The 21,310-nt window shown below is 37.1% G+C and overlaps 1 protein-coding gene and 1 long non-coding RNA gene across 4 annotated transcripts in view; both read left to right on the top strand.

Annotated features, from left to right (window-relative positions):
* wt1b (WT1 transcription factor b) overlaps positions 1-17,539 on the top strand; it is a 27,562-nt gene extending 10,023 nt beyond the window's left edge. Inside the window, exons 4-9 of one of the 3 annotated variants that reach the window (XM_061880492.1) lie at positions 2,666-2,746; positions 4,934-5,039; positions 5,122-5,269; positions 10,414-10,503; positions 16,863-16,946; positions 17,080-17,539. In XM_061880492.1, the coding sequence (XP_061736476.1) occupies positions 2,666-2,746; positions 4,934-5,039; positions 5,122-5,269; positions 10,414-10,503; positions 16,863-16,946; positions 17,080-17,201 (631 nt within the window). In that variant the 3' untranslated portion in view covers positions 17,202-17,539. Of the gene's footprint in view, positions 1-2,665; positions 2,747-4,933; positions 5,040-5,121; positions 5,270-10,413; positions 10,504-16,862; positions 16,956-17,079 lie in introns of all 3 variants that reach the window. The other 2 variants (XM_061880484.1, XM_061880501.1) reach the window with 2 other exon arrangements.
* A 1,919-nt stretch (positions 17,540-19,458) lies between these two features.
* Positions 19,459-20,153, top strand: LOC133538764 (uncharacterized). The gene is made up of 3 exons (XR_009803099.1): positions 19,459-19,776; positions 19,891-19,956; positions 20,049-20,153. It is a non-coding gene; the product is annotated as an uncharacterized LOC133538764 (long non-coding RNA).
* The last annotated feature ends 1,157 nt before the right edge of the window (positions 20,154-21,310 follow it).

Genomic DNA, 21,310 nt, shown 5'->3' with positions numbered 1-21,310 from the left:
CCTTTTTTTCTATTTGCAATCTTCTGAGGTAAATATCAATTTTTTTCCACAGGCTAATAATACATTTGAAAATAAAATAACAATAATGAATGAACCAAACATTCAAGGCTTGAAGTCGCAAGAGAAAATGCATGAATAAAACGTTAATTATTGGTCAGTTTGCTGGAAGTTTCCCGGAAGAGTTTGTGCTGCAAGGGGTTCTGGGTATTTGTTCTGTTGTGTTACAGTGCGGATGTTCACCCAAAAAGTGTTTGTCATTCTTGTTTGGTGTGGGTTCACAGTGCAGCGCATATTTGTAACAGTGCTGAAGTTGTTTATACGGCCACCCTCAGTGTGACCTGTATGGCTGTTGACCAAGTATGCCTTGAATTCACTTGTGCGTGTGTGTGTGTGTGTGTAAAAGCAACAAATATTATGTGACACGCTGTTAGTATGGAGGAAAAGCGGACGTGACGACAGGTTGTAGAGAACGCTAAAGGCAGTGCCTTAAATGCACGCCCTCAATAAAGTTGTCCAGGTGGAAATCGGTAGAAATTCGGGAGAATGGTTGCCCCGGGAGATTTTCGGGAGGGGCACTGAACTTTGGGAGTCTACCGAGAAAATTAAGAGGGTTGGCAAGTATGAGTATTAGCGGTGAATGTGGTGTTACAGCGGCACCGATGCTGTATAACACTGGCGGGTAAGCTCTAATGCTAAATTGATATTGCCTCAAGGGCCAAATTAAATTACACGGCGGGCCAGATTTGGCCCACGTTCCAGAGTTTGACACCCATGTGTTAAGCAGAGCTTCTAAAACTTGTAACTCATTCACCTTATGTTCAGGATCAGAAATACAAGTTTCTGGATCATACTTATATATATATATATATATATATATATATATATATATATGTATATATATATATATATATACACACATATATATATATATATGTATATATATATGTATATATATGTGTATATATATATATATATATATATATATATATATACATATATATATATATACACATATATATATATATATATATATATACATATATATATATATATATACACATATATATATGTATGTATATATATATATATATATATATATATATATATTATATATATATATATGATAATAGCCTCAAAACAGAGGCAATTTATCTACAGTACAGGCAAAAATACATACATCAGGAGGTTTCCTCCAGCCACAACTGGTAATTACCCTGTGTTTTTTTTTTAACCAAACAGACTCAATCTTCTCTTTTATGGTGCCAAAACTTCACAAACACACACATTTTTTTTTACTCCCGCCCAACGATTCGCAAGTTAATAAACAATTTTTTGCAAGTAAAAAATAATGAGGAAAAAAAACAGGTTGGGGAATAAACTTAAAATTGTTAGTTTTGCATCATCGCAGCCGCATCCATAGCATACCATTGAAAGCCGTCATCGTGACATATTTATGGCCATATTTCTAGAACGACCATACTATTTAAGGTTACATTCTAGCTGAACTGTTTCCCCCAAAATATATTGTCAATAGAACATTTTATTTTTCATAATTTTTTCCGATGCATTGTGTTTTGTTTACTTTTTCAATTAACATCAAAGCAGTGTAGCAGTTTTTAATTGGCTTCAATGCTGTAGGAATATCAAACACTTGTATTTCCCCTTGGACATATCAACCTATTATTTTACCTTTTTATTTAAACTTCTAATCTACCACTCGTCGCCAAAATTGATAAAGTAAACCCTTGCTTATCACTATTAATTGGTTCCAGGCCTAGCAGTAGCAAATTCATATACTTAAAATTGGAAGTATTAATTATAGATGGAATATGTTCATAGCTAGAGCATAAAACAATTGTTTATGACTTTCTAATTATGTTTTACAACATTAAGAAATAACAGCCAAATAGTCACCTTTACAAACACTAAACTGGCCCTAGTGTGTGAATGTGAGTGTGAATGTTGTCTGTCTATCTGTGTTGGCCCTGTGATGAGGAGGCAACTTGTCCAGGGTGTACCTCGGCGTCCGCCCGATTGTAGCTGAGATAAGCTCCAGCACCCCCCGCGTCTCCAAAAAGGGACAAGCGGTTAAAAATGGATGAATGGATGGATGATATATTATAATGTATACTAAATAAATGTTGTTCAATAAGGTTGTCATGTATTCTGTTGTTGATTGAGAATCAGATTATTATGTCTTGAGTGATGCGACAGGACATTATAAGCTTTTGCTTCTTCCTGTTACTTTTCAGACACACCATGTTATTTTCTGTTTTATATTCACCTTGTTAAAATTGAATGGATGGAGATAGAGAGTTATTTTGGTTGTTGTGATCGAATAAAAAAAAAAATATATATATATATATATATGTATGTATATTTTAAATTCATTTTTTTTATTTTTTTACAGTCATTTGTTGTTATGGTAAAGTAAATTCTGATTGCAGTATTTAACTGTAAAATGTTTACAGTGTGTTTAATGTGCTGGCATCTTGCGTGATGCTGTTCCGGCATTTCGACGTAACATTCCAAAAAGCCAAAGCAAAAGCGCACAAACTTCACACACCTTCAAAGTTTTGGGCAACTTTCCAGCCATGTTTACTGCAAGTGTTTACTTGAATAACACAGTCCAGTGTTGGTGACTTCTGTGCTGCCTGTGGTCTAGTGACAACCTGTACCAAATGGCGTCTCAGCTGGAGTGTGTCACGTGGAACCAGATGAACTCGCTTGCATCTTCCATGAAGAGGTAAAAAAAGCAAATAATGTGTTGCTGTTTTAAAGATGGGAAAAAAGAAGTAGAGGAAGCCAGATGGCTGCTGGCCTTCTGCCGAGGGAAATGAGACAGTTGAGATAAGGATAATAATGTTTGAATGTTTCAGTGTGCAAGCTTGTGCTTGTCTTTGAAAAATAACGACTGCTCCTCACTTCTTCAAGGTCTCACTTATAGGTCACCGTGAGGTCAGCCATGTTTGTGATATACATATTTGGAACACCTGCACATTTTAATGAGGGCTGCTCAGTTGTGATTTACAGAGTGGCATGAATCAAATATGCTTATTAATACAGTTGCAGTGCATTGCATCATACTAAGAAGTGCTACTTGCGTTTTTTTACGCACACATTAAGTTAAATAAGGTCATAAGGTCATGTTTATTCCTGTCTTTTTAATGTTTGGCAATCGATTAGTGGGGGTGAGGGTGGGTAGGAGGTGTCAATATGACGTAATCTAAAAATTTGCATAATTGGCTATGACGCATGTATTTTTTTAGAATATATATATTTAGAGACGATAAATGAGGTGTAATATTCGTTTTTAGTATGGCAATATTTTTCTTCTTCTTTTGCTCTATTTCTGACTTGTTGCCGCTTATTTTATCAATACATTTTATTGGCAACACAGGCGGCACTTTGTACACTCCTGTGTTGTTTGAATCATGTATTTATTTATTTGTTTATATTTTCAGCATATAGTCACCAAACATTTTGGAAACGAATACAAACCGCTAACTTTGTACTACTAGGATAAACTGCTACTCTTTGCACTCAGTGTGTGTGCGTGTGTTAAAGGGAGCTTGTTGCTCAAATTATAAATACTAATTTAAAAACGCATGTTTTATGGAACATGATTCACATATCACCTGGAAGGTGAATTGTTGCCTTCCTGTATTACAAAATATTACAAAAAAGTATGAATATATATCTTTTGACTTTTTTTAAACTTGTGATGGCCCTAAATTTACTTATGGCATGCCCATTTGTGATGGAAGATCTTTGCTGTTTTCAAGGACCTAATTTTCGAGTGTAAAAAAGCCTGCCAAAGATCAGTGAAGCGTATTATATTTTTATAGAGCTTCATCTACATCTTAAGATACATTTAAACCAGTGTGGGTGGTCCTGGGAGCAGGTGGAAAAAGTGTTTTGCCCGAGGACAAAACGCCAAAGAAGAGGATGGCGTAAGCGGGAATCGAACTTAAAACCCTCAAGTTGCTGGCACAGCTGCTCTAACTTAAACCGTGTGTGTTTGTGTGTGTGTGTGTGCGTGCGTGCGTGCGTGTGTGTGTGTATATATACAGTATAAGTGTATATACAAATCCATCCATTTTTCTCTCTACTTTATGTATGTATTAGGGGTGTAACAATTAGTTTTAACAACAATTTTATTTAATATAATATTTGTGGTTAAGAACAATATTTTTTAGAACAATACGATACGAAACGCATATATATATATATATATATGTTTGTGTGTGTGTAAATATATATATATATATTTATGTATATATATATTATATATATATATATATATATATATATATATATATATATATATATATATATATATATATATATATATATATATATATGTGTGTGTGTGTGTGTGTGTGTGTATACGTATTTACATGTATGTACATACATGTATAAAGGCTCCATCAACGGAGAATGACAAATTAAAAGGTTTTACCATATTGTTCTGCCGGTCCACAAGATTGAAATTGAGTCATTAGTTGAAACGAAAGTTTTGTAGCCCAAAAAAAGATTTTTAACCCCAAAAATGTTCTGCAATCAAAGTTTTTGTTTGAAATTGTATTTTATTTTTTCACTTTTTTTTTTGTTTGGTTGAAAAAAATACAAATTTCTCTCCATATGCATACACATTTTTAACAAATTGTTTTTTAATGTGTGGATCTGTTGAGTTTGCATTTTTACTGGCTGTAAACTATAGTCATCAAAATTATTAAGAAATACTTGTACAGTCTTGAAATATTTCATCGCGTGGGTCGTCACCTGTCATTAAGGGCTGATGTTGGTTCCCACGAACTAACGAACCACTGCTGTTTTTATGTACTTTCAAGAATCTCATAATCTTGTCTCTGCTAATGTCACTTTTTTTCCCTATTTAAATTCTACATATATTTGTGTTTTTGCCGTACAGCGGCCATGCACCCAGCTATGAAAGCGAACACACAGCCGCGCCCCCGCCCATGCTACTCAGTGCCCAGTACCACATTCACACACACGGCGTCTTCAGGGGGCTTCAGGTCAGTCACACACAAAGATGAGACAGACGGAAAACAACAGCACAAGTAAACAAACTAGATACTCTTCTTCTTCTTCTAAAAGGATGTCAGACGAGTTCCTAGTCTGGCTCCTCCTGTGAAGTCATCAGAAGCCGAAGCCCAGAAGCGTCCTTTTGTGTGCGCCCATCCTGGCTGCAACAAGAAGTACTTCAAACAGTCACATCTTCAGCTGCACGGACGCAAACACTCGGGTGAGTTTATATATAAAGTAATAAATGTACCATATTTTACGGTTTGTAGTGCAAATTGGTATTTCAGCCGCACCTGCCAAATTTTAGAAGAAAATAATATTTTTATTAGCCGCATCGGATATATAAGCCGCAGATATACAGCATATCGGTACAGAAAATTTGGTGAATGTTCATCTCTGACCTCATCATGGGCAACATCTACAAGTTCCGAGTGTTTTCCGAGAACAAGTGCGGTATCAGCGAGGAGTCCGCCGTCACCAAAGACGAGGCGACGATTCTCAAGACAGGAATCGACTACCAGGCTCCCGAGTACAAGGAGCACAACTTCACCGAGGCGCCCAAGTTCACCACGCCTCTGGCCAACCGGGCCACCACAGTGGGCTACAGCACAAAGTTGCTGTGCTCCGTCTGGGGGTTCCCCAAGCCCAAGATCGAATGGCTCAAAAACCAGATGATCATCGGAGAAGACCCTAAATTCCGGCGGATCTGCGTCCAGGGTATATGCTCCCTGGAGATCCGCAAACCGGTTAGCTTTGACGGCGGCGTGTACATCTGCAGGGCCAAGAACCACCATGGCGAGGTCACCATCAGCTGCAAGTTGGAGGTCAAACAGCTGATGATTGCAGAGGCAGACAAGAAGAATTAGGGCGTCATATTCTTTCACGCAGCATGTGCAGACCATAACATTTTGAGCGCTACATGTTGCGTATGATCCCTGGGAGAATGGCTGTGCCAGCAACCTGAGGATTCCTGGTTTGATCCCCACCTTCTTCTGACCTTGTCATAACCGTTGTGTCCTTGAGCAAGACACTTCACCCTTGCTCCTGATGGGTGGTGGTTAGGGCTTTGCATGGCAGCTCTCCGCCATCAGTGTGTGAATGTGTGTGTGTGAATGTGGAAATAGTGTCAAAGCGCTTTGAGTACCTTGAAGGTAGAAAAGCGCTATACAAGTATAACCCATTTACCATTTATTTACCATTCATTTACACACCTTTGATTATTTCCAACACCTGTAACACGGCAGTAAAACACCTGATCAAACAAAACAGAACTCATTGTCATGAATCCACTGGCTGCAGAAGCCAGCTCTCCAATCAACGAAACAGACTTAATAACTCCACGGTGATGTTTTGGTGAATTTACAAAACTTAAAACAATTAAAAAAGAATGTTATTTTAAGTTACCGGTAACACTTGTAAACGTGTTTGCATATTCGCTAATGCTATTGACACTAGTTTGAGTACATTATGTTAGCATATACGGGACGGCGTATATGCTAACGTTTGTTGTGTCCTGAGCAAGACACTTCACCCTTGCTCCTGATGGGTGCTGGTTAGCGCCTTGCATGGCAGCTCCCTCCATCAGTGTATGAATGGGTAAATGCGGAAGTAGTGTCAAAGTGCTTTGAGTACCTTGAAGGTAGAAAATCGCTGTACAAGTACAACCCATTTATCATTTATATACAAATATGCATGAAAACACTCCTACAGACATCACACATAGGGTGGTTTATCCATCCATCCAATTTCTACTGCTTATTCCCTTCAGTCTCACAGAGAGTGCTAGAGCCTATCATAACTGCAGTCAGGCGGGAGGCGGTGTACACCCTGGACAAGTCACCACCTCATCACAGGGCCAACACAGATATACAGGCAACATTTACACTCACATTCACACACTAGGGCCAATTTAGTGTTGCCAATCAACCTATCCCCTCTTTGGAGGTTTAGTAAGTATGAATATTTTTAGTTACATTGTAAAACTAAAACATCAGGGATTATTTTACAATCATTTCAAGCAGAAACACTAAAAATGGTTGAACTTCCGGTTCAAAGAACGAAACAGGAGGTACATTTTCAACCTGCAGTATCTTCAGTGAGCGAACTTGTCCTAAAGAAGGCATCATAGCACAAACAATAACACAACTCTTCAATATGGACGTTGGTGAAATAGAATCCATAAATTCGCCACACTTTTTTATAGTGCTAAGGCTTCAAAGTGTTGGAAAAAAGTAGCGTCTTATAGTCCTGAAAATTTGGTAACTGATAGATACAAAGGTTTTATATCACCTCATCTATAAAAGTAAGTAAATATGTCCAAACGTTTGAGTTGTACCATAAATTTAACCACATTCTTTGCTATATCTGTTGTAAATTTAGTTACAATAAGGTCCAGAATTATTTACAGAGTGACCGTTTTTTAATAATTTTACTTCGGGAATATCTTTACATCGTTACACAACCACAATAGATTTGAAATAATTACATCAAGTCTTGAGTTTCAGCTTTAATAAAGAGGTTTGACAAAAATATGCAATTTACCATTAAGACATTACAGCTAAAGGTACATTATGTAGACAATGTCCATTTGTTTTTCAGTAATTCAACTGACATAATTGCTGACACAAGAGCTGTCTCTGTGTACACGGGCTCCAGCAAGTGGTACGCTGAAACATCACTCGATTAAAGGACAGGGTTTAATTTTCCTTTATTCAAACACAGTGTTACTGTTCAAACTGGGTGTAATGTTACAGTGGCCAAAATATGAAACATACTTGTTAAATTAATCATTTGCCTACTGTTTTTAAATGTTGGTCATTATGGTGGTACTTGAAGAGCCAATTGTTTCTGAGGTGGTACTTGGTGAAAAAAGTTTGAGAACCACTGCTTTAAGTTGTATGCACATCATTAAATTACAAACATCCCTGCGATTAGTTGGCAGGGATGTTTGTAATGTCACAGTTTACCCCGTGAGATCCGCCCAAAACATCCGGTGCATGCACCATACCGAGGCAGAATGAGTCTAACGCCAGACAAGAATGTTAAAATAGTACCTAAAAGGCGGACATTTGTTCAAGAAAATGTTGAAAAGCTGCTGATGTCCATCTCCAGAAAAACACTGTACGTTATTGTTACATTACTTCATAAAACTACTATAGTTGCTAATAGTACATTCTATTTTATTGTTTTTATACAATATTTTTAATCTAAAAGTTAGTTTTCTTTTTAAAAGTCACGTTGCATGTTTAATTGGGCTGTTTTATAGGGGCAAGCACAAACTAAATTGATTTCAATTTATTTCAATGGGAGCTGTTGAATTGAGATACAAGTGTTTTAAGTCAAGAGCACCGTCACAGACCCAGTAAACCTGTAAATTGAGGCGCTACTGTATAATCATCTTGTTTAATAGTCATAGTTCAATGATGTCCATGGGTTTTGTTTACTGCAGATTAATTTCATCCAAGTGTCAAAATGGTGGTTTTATGTTTAGTGTGTGTTTAAGTATGCAATCCTGGACATGTAGCTTTAATTCCTAAATGCTAAATAGTGAATTACTTTGTTTTGTCAAAGCGCTTAAAGGGAACTCCACTTTTTTGGAATTTTGTCTATCGTTTACAATCATTATGAGAGACAAGAATACACATCTTTTTTTAAATGATTTTAAAGATGATAAAACAACGTTTGGAAAGATGTGGCTAATGGGAGTCAACGTTGTAGCCTTCAAAGCCCTCTAAAACAACTTCAAACATCATTCATAACAATATGTAATATGTTCATTATTTACCTTGTTTGATCATTTTAATCATTTCGGGGAATAATTTCTTCCGCGCATTAATTTCTGTTACCATAGCAGTGCACGTCTGACTTCTGGCAAATTAAGTGTGTTCCTCCTTCGGGAATCAAACACCAGTGTGTGTTCTAATCACAGCAAACTTTGTATAGACAACGAAGACGACTATTTTTGGACAAATGAGCATTCACAACCTCATCTTTTTGAAGCTAAATATATTACTGCTTATAGAAGCCAGCATGAAGGAAGAGTGAGACGTTGTAGCAGATGGATGCGGGGAGAGTGAGGTGAAAGCGACAAGGCTATAAATATGGAAGTTGGCGCCAAGTTATTTTGACATAAATGGATTGCTTACCCAAAATTAACAGTATACGTCCTAAGCTAGCTTCACCAGACCAACAACTGTCCATTGAGTGAGTCACTTTAATATTGATCATGATACACGCAGCACGCCATGCGTGTTATTACAACTACAGTACATATGATGTCTAGCTATCTCAGCTGTGTACAAAAAAAAATTAAATGTGGGCTAATACTTTACAGATACTGTAATATGATTGTTCATGTTTTTCAGTCCGTAAAAATTGGTGTCGTATTGCATCATGTTATGCATTACAAACTCAAATGCGTTCCGTGCTGACGTAGAAGCCAGCTTATATCTTGCCTTGGTTAGATTTTACGGCTAATACCGTAGGACGCCGACGTGTTAGTATGCTACAAAAATAGTTCCTCAGTGTTTGCTCTCACGAATAACAATGTCGCTACAGCTTGGTTATTATATGGGTTACGGAACGTAAATGAAGTATTGTTGACTTTTTTTTTAATGCATTTTTAAAGTGATTCAGAGGAAGAATTGATTGCTCCCATTCACTGCATTGTTTGGCACCTAGAGCTAGCCGATTTTTACATGTTAAAAAGCAAAAAATATAAACCTTTTTTTTGTCACTCATAAAGTTCCCTTTTAAATTGAAATTGAAAATCAACACTTTAATTGCATGATGATTTTTTTTTTTTTTCATATTTAGATTTATTAGTAATACACTTTATAATGTGAAGGCATAATCATAAAAAAAATACCTGTTCAAATATTTGTGGAGCTGTGTTTACAAAACAACAAGATTGACAGCAGAGGATGATCAGTACAAAAATTGTGATAATATTTGGAAGTACCAGTGAAATGTTTGGACATACTTATTGCCATAAATGAGGTGTTCTAATATTTTTGACTGTTAGATATGCATGGAATAAAAATGGTTATTGGGTTGTACTTGTATTGCGCTTTTCTACCTTTTTTAAGGAACAAAGCGCTTTGACAATATTTCCACATTCACACACACATTCACACCCTGATGGCGGGAGCTGCCATGCAAGGCGCTAACCAGGACCCATCAGGAACAATGGTGAAGTGTCTTGCCTAAAGACACAACGGACATGACTAGGATGATAGAAGGTGGGGAGTGAAACAGGAACCCTCAGGTTGCTGGCACAGCCGATCTCCCAACCGCACAACGCCGTCCCCCAAAAATGCAACTGAACGCAAACAATGCTGACAATGTACATGGTTTATGTTGCAGGAGAGAAACCGTACCAGTGCGATTTTACAGACTGCGGTCGGGGATTCTCTCGCTCGGACCAGCTGAAGCGGCACCAGCGCAGACATACAGGTTAACATAACTTCTTACTTGTCGCCAGTTTTTCTGTTTGGTGTTTCAACATGCGTCAAAAATAATATCTCCACTTTTCTTTTTCTTAAGTGTTTGATTGTGGAAAAGTTTTGTTCAAACTGTAGTTACGCAATTGACCCACTAAGTTGTGCAACTATACTTTAATTGTACTTTACTCAAAGAGCATAGTTGAATGTATAAGTGCAGCGAGTCTCTTTTAATACTCCAAATGAACAGGATATGCTTCAAAGTACCAACAGAGTGGAACATGAAGTTGACTTTACATGCTTAATTGTGTTTCACACGGTGGCAGAGGGGTTAGTGCGTCTGCCTCACAATACGAAGGTCCTGCAGTCCTGGGTTCAAATCCAGGCTCGGGATCTTTCTGTGTGGAGTTTGCATGTTCTCCCCGTGAATGCGTGGGTTCCCTGCGGGTACTCCGGCTTCCTCCCACCTCCAAAGACATGCACCTGGGGATAGGTTGATTGGCAACACTAAATTGGCCCTAGTGTGTGAATGTGAGTGTGAATGTTGTCTGTCTATCTGTGTTGGCCCTGTGATGAGGTGGCGACTTGTCCAGGGTGTAACCCGCCTTCCGCCCGATTGTAGCTGAGATAGGCGCCAGCGCCCCCCGCGACCCCGAAAGGGAATAAGCGGTAGAAGATGGATGGATGTAGCCGTTAAACCCTATCCAATTGTATTTACAATTCGCAAAGTATGTGAAAATACCGTCTAAATATCACAAAATACTGCAAGTTCAATCGGCCATTTTGAATATTCCACTCCGAATATTTTCAGGTATTTCCGTAGATTCTATGTCAGTGTTGTAACGCTTCTACACTTTAACCATATTATCATATCAGTCATACAGGGAATATGCACATATTGGACAGAGATGTGCTGTTTATCATTCACAATTCTTATGTAAGACAAGAACACATATGCTTGGCTTTTTTTATGCATTTAAAATAGTAAATAAATAGCTAACAATTGAGGGTCCTCTATTGCGCTCATCATACCCTCTGAAAACATCTAGAAACCGCTAATAATGCTCCATTTACGTGACAGGAACTGAAAATTGACCAAATATGAGTGATGTTGTTATCATAAGCGCCAACGCAGACTGACTATTTTAGCAGCACTATTTTAGCAGTGAGCTAAAATAGCAACTTTTTTTTAGCTTTTCGTGAGAATTGCGTTTGAATCTTCATCTAAACGGAATCATGTGAGCTTGGTTGGTTGGCTTTTCAGCAAGAGTAGAAATTGTACAGAAAGTGTTAGTTATATTATTGTTCAGTTATTTCCGTATTGGCCCTCAGAATAGGGGTCGTCACTCAGCATGAAAGGAATTACTCGCTGTGCACTTTTTTGCTTGTTTCATTTGGTACTGCAACAGCAGCAGTAGCAGTAGCAGCAGCAGTAGTAGCAATAGCAGCAGTAGCAATAGCAGCAGTAGCAATAGCAGCAGCAGTAATAGCAGCAGCAGGTAATAACCTAAAAGTAAACATAAACACAACAAAACAATGTATTTATTTTTGAATCATCATAATGTAAATAATAGACATGAATTAATCAACTGAACCATGATATACATATTATCAATCACTGTGATTTTATCCTAACTTATTAATTTTAGCATTAGATTGTATTATCATCATTAATTTATGTCATATAATGTTTTAAATGTGATCAGAATCATTTATAATGTTGCCATGATTCATGGACAAGCTTACTAAAACAAAACATAAAACACAGGCGCTCTGTTGGAGCCACACATTTAAGCAAACTGCATTAGAAAACTACAAATCCCATCAGCCGAACCAGGAAGTAAAGTGCCGGTATTTTCGAACTCAAGCCAAGAATAAACCTACGATCACTGAAATTCAGCCGGACACACACAACGTGACAACACTCTAATACAACAGTTTTCAATCCGCACATTACTGTGGTTGTACCCTTTAACTTAATCATTTTGCCGATGTCGTTCAAAAGCTAAAACAGTGCGCGTTTGCTCTGGCTGTCAAACAGCCAGCCAGCCGCACAACAAGCGCCGCGGACTTAGCGAACACACAACAAACAAAAAAGAAAGGAAGCGAGCAAACATGAATTTTAAACAATAGTTCAGTTGATCTAACCAAAAAAAGCGGACATAAAATGATCTTACCAGTGGGTTATGCCGGTGACGAAACACGCTGTATTTTTCCAAACAAAAAATAACACCTTTTTTAAAAGCTACCCAAGTAGTCACCTGGCAGTGGTAGCCACGCCCATCTTAAAACTCCCAATCAAGTCCGCCATAAATACATATACACATAACAAATACACATAATAAATCCAACAATTATGGTTGATTAAGGTTAGTTTGTATGTTAACAACGGTGCTATAGTGTCACAATAAAGCTGCATTCGTTTAGCACTCGGCTTATAAAACTTATTGCTCATCCTCTTTGTGTTTCGAGCCAAAAAATATAAGGTTCTGGATCATCATTTTTCCCAAAGTAATTGTCGTTGGCTTTCACAAAGTCTGCATGATTAGCATTGTTGTTAACAGGGAAGGGATCTCGGGTTCCTAATGCCACATCACTGATCACGTGACTGGCTTACTCATTAACGCTCAAAATGGTTTGGGAATGTTTGTTAGAATGACACTTTTTTGATCATATCAATTTACTCACTAATTTTGGAGGTCTTTTGGTGTCATAAATCAGATATATGCGATGATAGCATCAATATAGGGGCAACTTGTTTTTTCACTCTACTGGTACTTTAATTAGTACATAAGTTACTGACAGTACTGCACAGTAGACTTACTGTACTTATAGTATTAATAGTAAAATTAGTGGGTCCAGATCATTTCCGATGTGATACCGATATTAAACTTTGGGTATTGGCTGATACTGATAGTGAGCCAGTCTGATATCAGCACAAATCATACTGTACATACTTTTGTTATTTTGTTGATCCAGTCAAATTAGTCAAACAGTAAAAAAAGATGGGAATGGATAAACACTAACCTTTTTATTATTAACAGTCTGAAATGGACTTATGGTGTCTTTAAATGTTAGTGTTAATTGTATTTAGCGACACATGATGGCCACAATAATTAATTGTTTGTGCCCGTGATGGAGTAAAATGAATGATGTGGACACATTTGTTACTGGATACTTTCTAATCTGCCCTAAAGACTTTGTATCTGTAAGTGATATGCAAATATATGTGTTTGATACTTGTTTAAATTGACAAATGTGGTGTTTTAAACTGCAGTATTGTTCAATTAAAGGCAATAATGTACACACAGCTAATGTACTATTGTGTGTCTAGCTGTTGTGTAGCTATTGTGTGCTTAGCTGTTGTGTAGCTGCTAGCTCCTAGCTCCTTTTGTGAATGACATGACAAAAATACAAACAAGACTAGCTTTGCAGACTTATTGGAGGACATTCAGATGTTAACTAGCTGTCCAGCGTTGCATAAAAAAACACGCTGCAGGACTGCTTGTATCATAGTTTATACATTTTATATATTAAAATCCAATACTTGATTTTTTTGCAAATATTGGACGGATATTCGTATATCAATGGACAACCTAATGATAATGATAATAATGATAATAATGATAATAATAATAATAATAATAAAAACAATAACAACAAAAATAGTAATAATAATATATTTTAAATACATTTGAATTAAAACATATTGTATTCCGCCCGATTGTAGCTGAGATAGGCGCCAGCGCCCCCCGCGACCCCGAAAGGGAATAAGCGGTAGGAAATGGATGGATGGATGTATACATATGAATTCTAATATCAGTAATAATGATAACATATTTGATATGATTTATTTGAATAAGATTTAACACAAATGGATACTATAAACCGCAACTACTTGAGAGTAAATTTCTTGTTTGAAATTCACTCAAACAGCAGAATTTTTATCTGCCTGAAGTGTTTAGTGCCAACAATGGTATTTTCAATTGATAAATAAACAAGTAAAATATTACATTTAATTAAATTGTCTTGTTTAAGTATAACATGAATTACTCATATCTACTAAAAGAAAATAGTCTTATTTAAACAATTCTACCAAAAGAAAATTCTCACTTAAACACTTTTTGAAGTCTTTAAGGATAACTACATTTTAATTCAAAATAGAATTAAAAATAAATAAATTATACTTCATTATTAATGGCACTGGTCTTGTAATATTACCTTTGCTATTTAAAACAAGTGTATGTGTGTGTGTATATCTATAAAAAATATATGTATGTTTATGTATATATGTATGCATGTATGTAAAATATATATATATATATATATATATATATATATATATGTATATATATATATATATATATATATATATATATATATATATATATATATATATATATATATATATATATATATATATGTACATACATACAAAAAAAATAAACGCAACACTTTTATTTTTGCTCCAATTTTTCATGAGTTGGACTCAAAGATTTAAAACTTTTACTATATTCGCACTGGTCCTGTAATATTATTTAGTTTTTGTTTTGATTACCTTTGCTATTCAAAACAAGTGTATGTGTGTGCATATATCTATAAAAAATATATGTATGTTTATGTATATATGTATGCATGTAAGTAAAATATAGATATATATATATACATATATATACATATATAATATATATATATATATATATATATATATATATATATATATATATATATATATATATATTTCGTTATATATATATATATATATATATATACATACATACAAAAAAATAAACGCAACACTTTTATTTTTGCTCCAATTTTTCATGAGTTGGACTCAAAGATTTAAAACTTTTACTATATTCGCAAAATACCTATTTCGCTCAAATATTCTTCACAAATCTGTATAAGTCCGTGTTAGCGAGCATTTCTTCTTTGCCAAGTTAATCCATCCCACCACACTGGTGTGGCATATCAAGATGCTAATTAAACAGCATGATTATTGCACAGGTGTGCCTTAGGCTGCCCACAATAAAAGGCCACTCTGATTTGTGCAGTTTTGCTTTATTAGGGTCGTATTGTGAAGAGAACACCTCTCCAACTTGCCAGACGCCCTTAAATGTGAGCATTTGCCCACTCAAGTCAGTTGCAACAACAAACTGCAGTCAGGTCGAGACCTCGATGAGGACCACAAGCATGCAGATGAGATTCCCTGAAACAGTTTCTCACAGTTTGTGCAGAAATTATTTGGTTATGCAAATCAATTGTTGCAGTATCTGTCCGGGTGGCTGGTCTCAAACAATCAGTTACACGTGTTTTGTGGTTGTGAGGCCGGTTGGATGTACTGTCAAATTCTCTGAAACGCCTTTGAAGACTGCTTATGGTAGAGAAATGAACATTCAAGTCACGGGCAACAGCTCTGGTGGACATTCCTGCAGTCAGCATGCCAACTGCAGACTCCCCCCAAACTTGTGACATCTGTGGCATTGTGCTGTTTGATAAAACTACACATTTCAGAGTGTCCCTTTATTGTGGGCAGCCTAAGGCACACCTGTGCAATAATCATGTTGTTTAATCAGCATACTTGATATGCCACACCTGTGAGGTGGAATAAATTATCTTGGCTAAGAAGAAATGCTCACTAACACACATTTAGACAGATTTGTGAACAATATTTGAGGAGAATAGGTATTGTGTATATAGTAATACATTTCGATCTTTGAATTCAACTCATGAAAAATGGGAGCAAAAACAAAAGTGTTGTGTTTATATTTGTATTTATTTTTATTTTTATTAATATATGTATGTATATACATATATACAGTATGTATATACATACAGTATATATGTATATGTATATATGTGTGTGTTAATGTGTATATACAGTATTTGATAAGTATAGGTGAGCACTCAATCTCTTAAATTATGAAATACTGAGTATGATCCTGTACAATTAGTATGAGTATGATTTTATGTATATGTATATGTACATGTATGTAAGAGTATGTAGCAACTAGAATGTTTTTTCCACACAGTTTTCCCATTATTTGTATATTTTATTTAGGTTTATTTCTTGGAAAAAGCAAAAAGGAGCAATGTTAAGGGACAAGATATCGTATAATTTAGTAAAACCGTGTAATAAAGTAAAAAAAAAAAAAAACTTGAAATAAAAATGTTTTAAAAGCTATTTAAAATATATAAATGTAAGAACACAAACAACTTTTATTTGAAATTAATAGAAAGGATAAATACTTACTGTAATTATGTAGACATTTTAGGGAAATAAGTTTAGGAAAATAACCACACAGGGGGACATATCGTGGTCGGCTAAATGCATTAAATTTGCTTTGTGATTAATCAGTGTGTTTTTGTCAGGAGTGAAGCCGTTCGAGTGCGAGACGTGTCAGCGAAAGTTTGCACGGTCAGACCACCTTAAGACTCACATTCGGACTCATACAGGTAAAACAAGTGCGTATACCTTTTTATTTTTTTCCACTGCATTCCTCCCTGGCGATTCACAACATGGAAATCATTAAGATTTTTGTAAAACGACACCCTCATTTGGAATGTTTCCCCTCCTCTTCCTGTTCAGGTGAGAAGCCGTTCACCTGCCGCTGGCCCAACTGTCAGAAGAAGTTTGCCCGCTCCGACGAGTTGGTGCGCCACCACAGCATGCACCAAAGGAACTTGACCAAGCTGCAGCCGGCCATCTGAGAAGAGGACAAAGAGGACGGTGCCAGCCAAAGAGAAGGCTGGGAGCCAGGTCAGGGGTCATGGTGCCTTGCCAAATGTGCATAGGCGGAGAGCACAGCTGATGCACACAAGATGCACTCTTTTTGGGTCATTTCCACTCCCAGCCCAGGAATGATTTTACATAGCACTCTTTTGTTTTCTTCCACAAAACGTGCTAAACCGGATTGAGGAAATGAACAGACTGTAAATACACACAATGCACACCTAATAACTTTGTACATACTTTATGTGGCTTTCTTTTATACACATTCCTTTTGTATGTTCTATGTTTTGTACGTCTATAAATGTGATCTACATCACTCTTAAGTGTGTGTCAGCTTATAAGAGGCCACCTATGAGAATTGATGGGGTGGAGGGGGTGACAGGTAGTAAAACAGCACCACGCTGACGGGGGGGCAGGTCTCACCCCCCTAAATCTAAGTTGCACATCTTCATAACTGGAAACATCTGGAGCTTAATAAATCTCATTTAAAAAAAAGAACACATACCAAGCCTCCTGCAGGGCCCCTACTTGCACCATTAAAACCATTTTGATATGCAGAGAAGTACTGAGAAAAGTTACTTACCTAATTGCAGCATGGGGTAAGTGAGGATGTACCAGGGGCCCAAACACAGGGGAGTCCCTAGGGCAGTGGTTCTTAACCTTGTTGGAGGTCACCGAACCCCACTAGTTTCATATGCCCCTTCACCGAACCCTTCTTTAGTGAAAAATTAAATGTTTTTTATTTCAAATTGAAGAAAAAACTCATGTTTTTTTTAATTGGTGCACAAAATGAGCCGTGTATGAACATCACCTTGTTCACAGAACAAAACCAACACAGTGCATGATATCACAACAAATTACACACCTTACACACATTACCATGAATTAATTAACATGGACCCCGACTTAAACAAGTTGAAAAACCTATTCAGGTGTTACCATTTAGTGGTCAATTGTACTGTATATGTACTGTACTGTGTAAACTGTACTGTTTCATATAATGTATTCTCTTCCTTTGCAATCTGCTAGTAAAAGTTTCAATCAATAAATCAATCAAAAACCTGCAAATCAGATGGAAAATTAGATGTATCATTGTTTGGGGGTGTCCATAATACGCCGACAGGGAGAAGTTTTTATTTACACGATAATTCGGATGTGTCTATACTTCCGTGGCGGAGGCTCCGTCGAACCCCTGAGGCCGACTCACCGAACCCTAGGGTTCGATTGAACCCAGGTTAAGAACCACTGCCTTAGGGTATTGTAAAGTTTAGATATTTGTTTCCTTCTATTCAAATGTGTAAGTTAAAAAATAAGATTTCATAAATGCTTCGTTCTGCCTGGATAAACCTATTTTGGAACACTTCGCTCAACACATACGTCATCAAAGCTCACCTTGAAGCATTAACACACCCCCAAAGGCATTTCGGAATGAGGTGACAGACGAAATATGGAAATATAATACTTCTTATTTGCGGCGGCATACATGTTTCACTTTTGCATCTCATTGCAATATCTGCAGTGCATTCAAGGACCCTTAATTAAAGTTAGAAACCGAGGTGTCACTAGTTTTTAAACCGGGTGAGACATAACTCCCAGGGGATGTACTCATGATAATCATAATGATGTATTATTATGATTTGTATTACCCACTGATGATAACCATATGTGTACATACTGATCTGTATTTCACACTCTGAAGTAAAAGAAAACTTGACATAATTATATTCCTATTCAAGGAATAATGACAGGTTAAATGCTTGTTTGAAATCAGCTTCTGGCCTCTTTATATTGAATCCGTCCAGTTTTTATCTTGTTTTCTTACACTTCTTAATGTCAATGGCAAGTACTGTTTGGTATTATACAGTGGGCTTTTATGCAGTTGCCATTCCAAAACGTTAGATGGCTGTAATGTATAGAGCAGGGATCCCCAAACTTTTTGACTCAAGGTCCGCATTGGGTTAAAAAAATTCGGCGGGGGGCCGGGCTGGCTAGGAAACCCCGAGAGTGACAAGATTAAAAAAAAAAAATCATAAAAAAAAAAGTTTTTAAATTGATTTTAACTTGGGATTTCCTGCAGGCCGAATAAAAATAAAGAGGACATTTTAAGCAAGATTAAGTATTTATTCTTTACATGTTTCTGAAAAACAAACACATGTTTAATAATAATAATGATAGGCTCCAGCACCCCGGCAAGGGACAAGCGGTAGAAAGTGGATGTATGGATGGATGGATTTAGAGCAGAGTAATTTTGTCCATAATAGTGAAAAAAAAGCTCCACTCTAGAACCACATGATGGCAGTATCTGCCTTGGCTTGCATGTGAGACACAAACCAAGATGGTTGCATGTAGGAGTGCAGCCTCCATCCCCTCAACTCACCCCGTGCTGCCTTCACTGTCGCCCTCCGTGCTGTACAAAGTGGCCACAATAAATATGTTAATGCAGACGGAAGTGAGTAACAGGAAGGGGGCTCTCATCGCCATCAAATATGCATCATGTGGACGGACTAGCGGGACATCTCGGCTATAAGAGATCAGATGATTCAGCTGCAGCAGGTGTGTTAATAAAATATGAGCCGATGTGAGCGCTCTGCAGGCTAATCATGTACCTGGAAGTGGTGGTGTAAACGCGCAAAGCTGGGGTGTGTTTAGTCATCCGATTTTCTCCAGCATCTCAGGGTCAGGAGTCGTTCACTTGAAGCGGCTTGTTTTTGTAACCCACGCAACGGCCATGAGGTATAACATCGCCTTGATGTGTTTTTTTTCCCTGTCTCTTAATCCAACACTTTGATTAAGAAGCACCTTTTGCCTTTGTTCTCACTCCACAGGGAGCAGAGGGAGAGCAGACGGACTAGAACATTTTACTCAACCCGCTTCACGCCTAACTGCAGGCTACCAAGGCTCAGTGTTGAGAAAACTCAAGGAATTTGTGCCTTTAAATAATCTCAGTCATTAAAGACCTCTGTATTGATCTCACAACCTCCTCCTTCTAATGGATTCATAGGAAAGAGTTTTAGTTTAAACATAGAAAGAGGGCAATGCCAAAACACCTGAAAACAAAGTAATGTGCATACCAGGCCATTACATGGCGACTATGTGCACGCTGTGACATAACCGTGTATAGAGAGCGTAGGGCCAACTCCATTTCAGAGTTTGGTGTCCACCATGACGACAAATCACGCGAGGTGCTTTTGACCAATCTTTTTTTAGATCGTCTAACCAAACTCTCTCTGACTGGTCAAAAGCCCCTAACCTAACTACAGGACACCAATTCTAAAACCGAGTTTGCCATAATCTCTCTCTATACAGGGGTATCCAAAGTTTTTGACTTGTGGGCCCCTTTGGGCTAAAATAATTTGCCCTGCATGTAAAGTAACAATAATATATATACAGTGGGGCAAAAAAGTATTTAGTCAGCCACCGATTGTGCAAGTTCTCCCACTAAAAATGATGACAGAGGTCTGTAATTTACATCATAGGTACACTTCAACTGTGAAAGATAGAATGTGAAAAAAAATCCAGTATTCACATTGTAGAATTTTAAAGAATTTATTTGTAAATTATGGTGGAAAATAAGTATTTGGTCAACTATTCAAAGTTCTCACTGATGGAAGGAGGTTTTGGCTCAAAATCTCACAATACATGGCCCCATTCATTCTTTTCTTAACACGGATCAATCGTCCTGTCCCCTTAGCAGAAAAACAGCCCCAAAGCATGATATTCACACCCCCATGCTTCACAGTAGGTTTGGTGTTCTTGGATGCAACTCAGTATTCTTCTTGCTCCAAACACGACGAGTTGAGTTTATACCAAAATGGATACATGGATGATACATCAGAGGATTTTAGGAGAATGTCATGTGGTCAGATGAAACCAGAATAGAACTTTTTGGTATAAACTCAACTCGTCGTGTTTGGAGGAAGAAGAATACCGAGTTGCAACCCAAGAACACCACACCTACTGTGAAGCATGGGGGTGGAAGAATCTCTCTCTCTCTCTCGCTCTCTCTCTCTCTCTCTCTCTCTCTCTCTCTCTCTCTCTCTCTCTCTCTCTCTCTCTCTCTCTCTCTCTCTCTCTCTCTCTCTATATA

Source organism: Nerophis ophidion, linkage group LG02, assembly GCF_033978795.1.
Source record: "Nerophis ophidion isolate RoL-2023_Sa linkage group LG02, RoL_Noph_v1.0, whole genome shotgun sequence".
Taxonomy (NCBI): Eukaryota; Metazoa; Chordata; class Actinopteri; order Syngnathiformes; family Syngnathidae; genus Nerophis; species Nerophis ophidion.
This window is presented reverse-complemented; position numbering and strand designations above follow the sequence as displayed.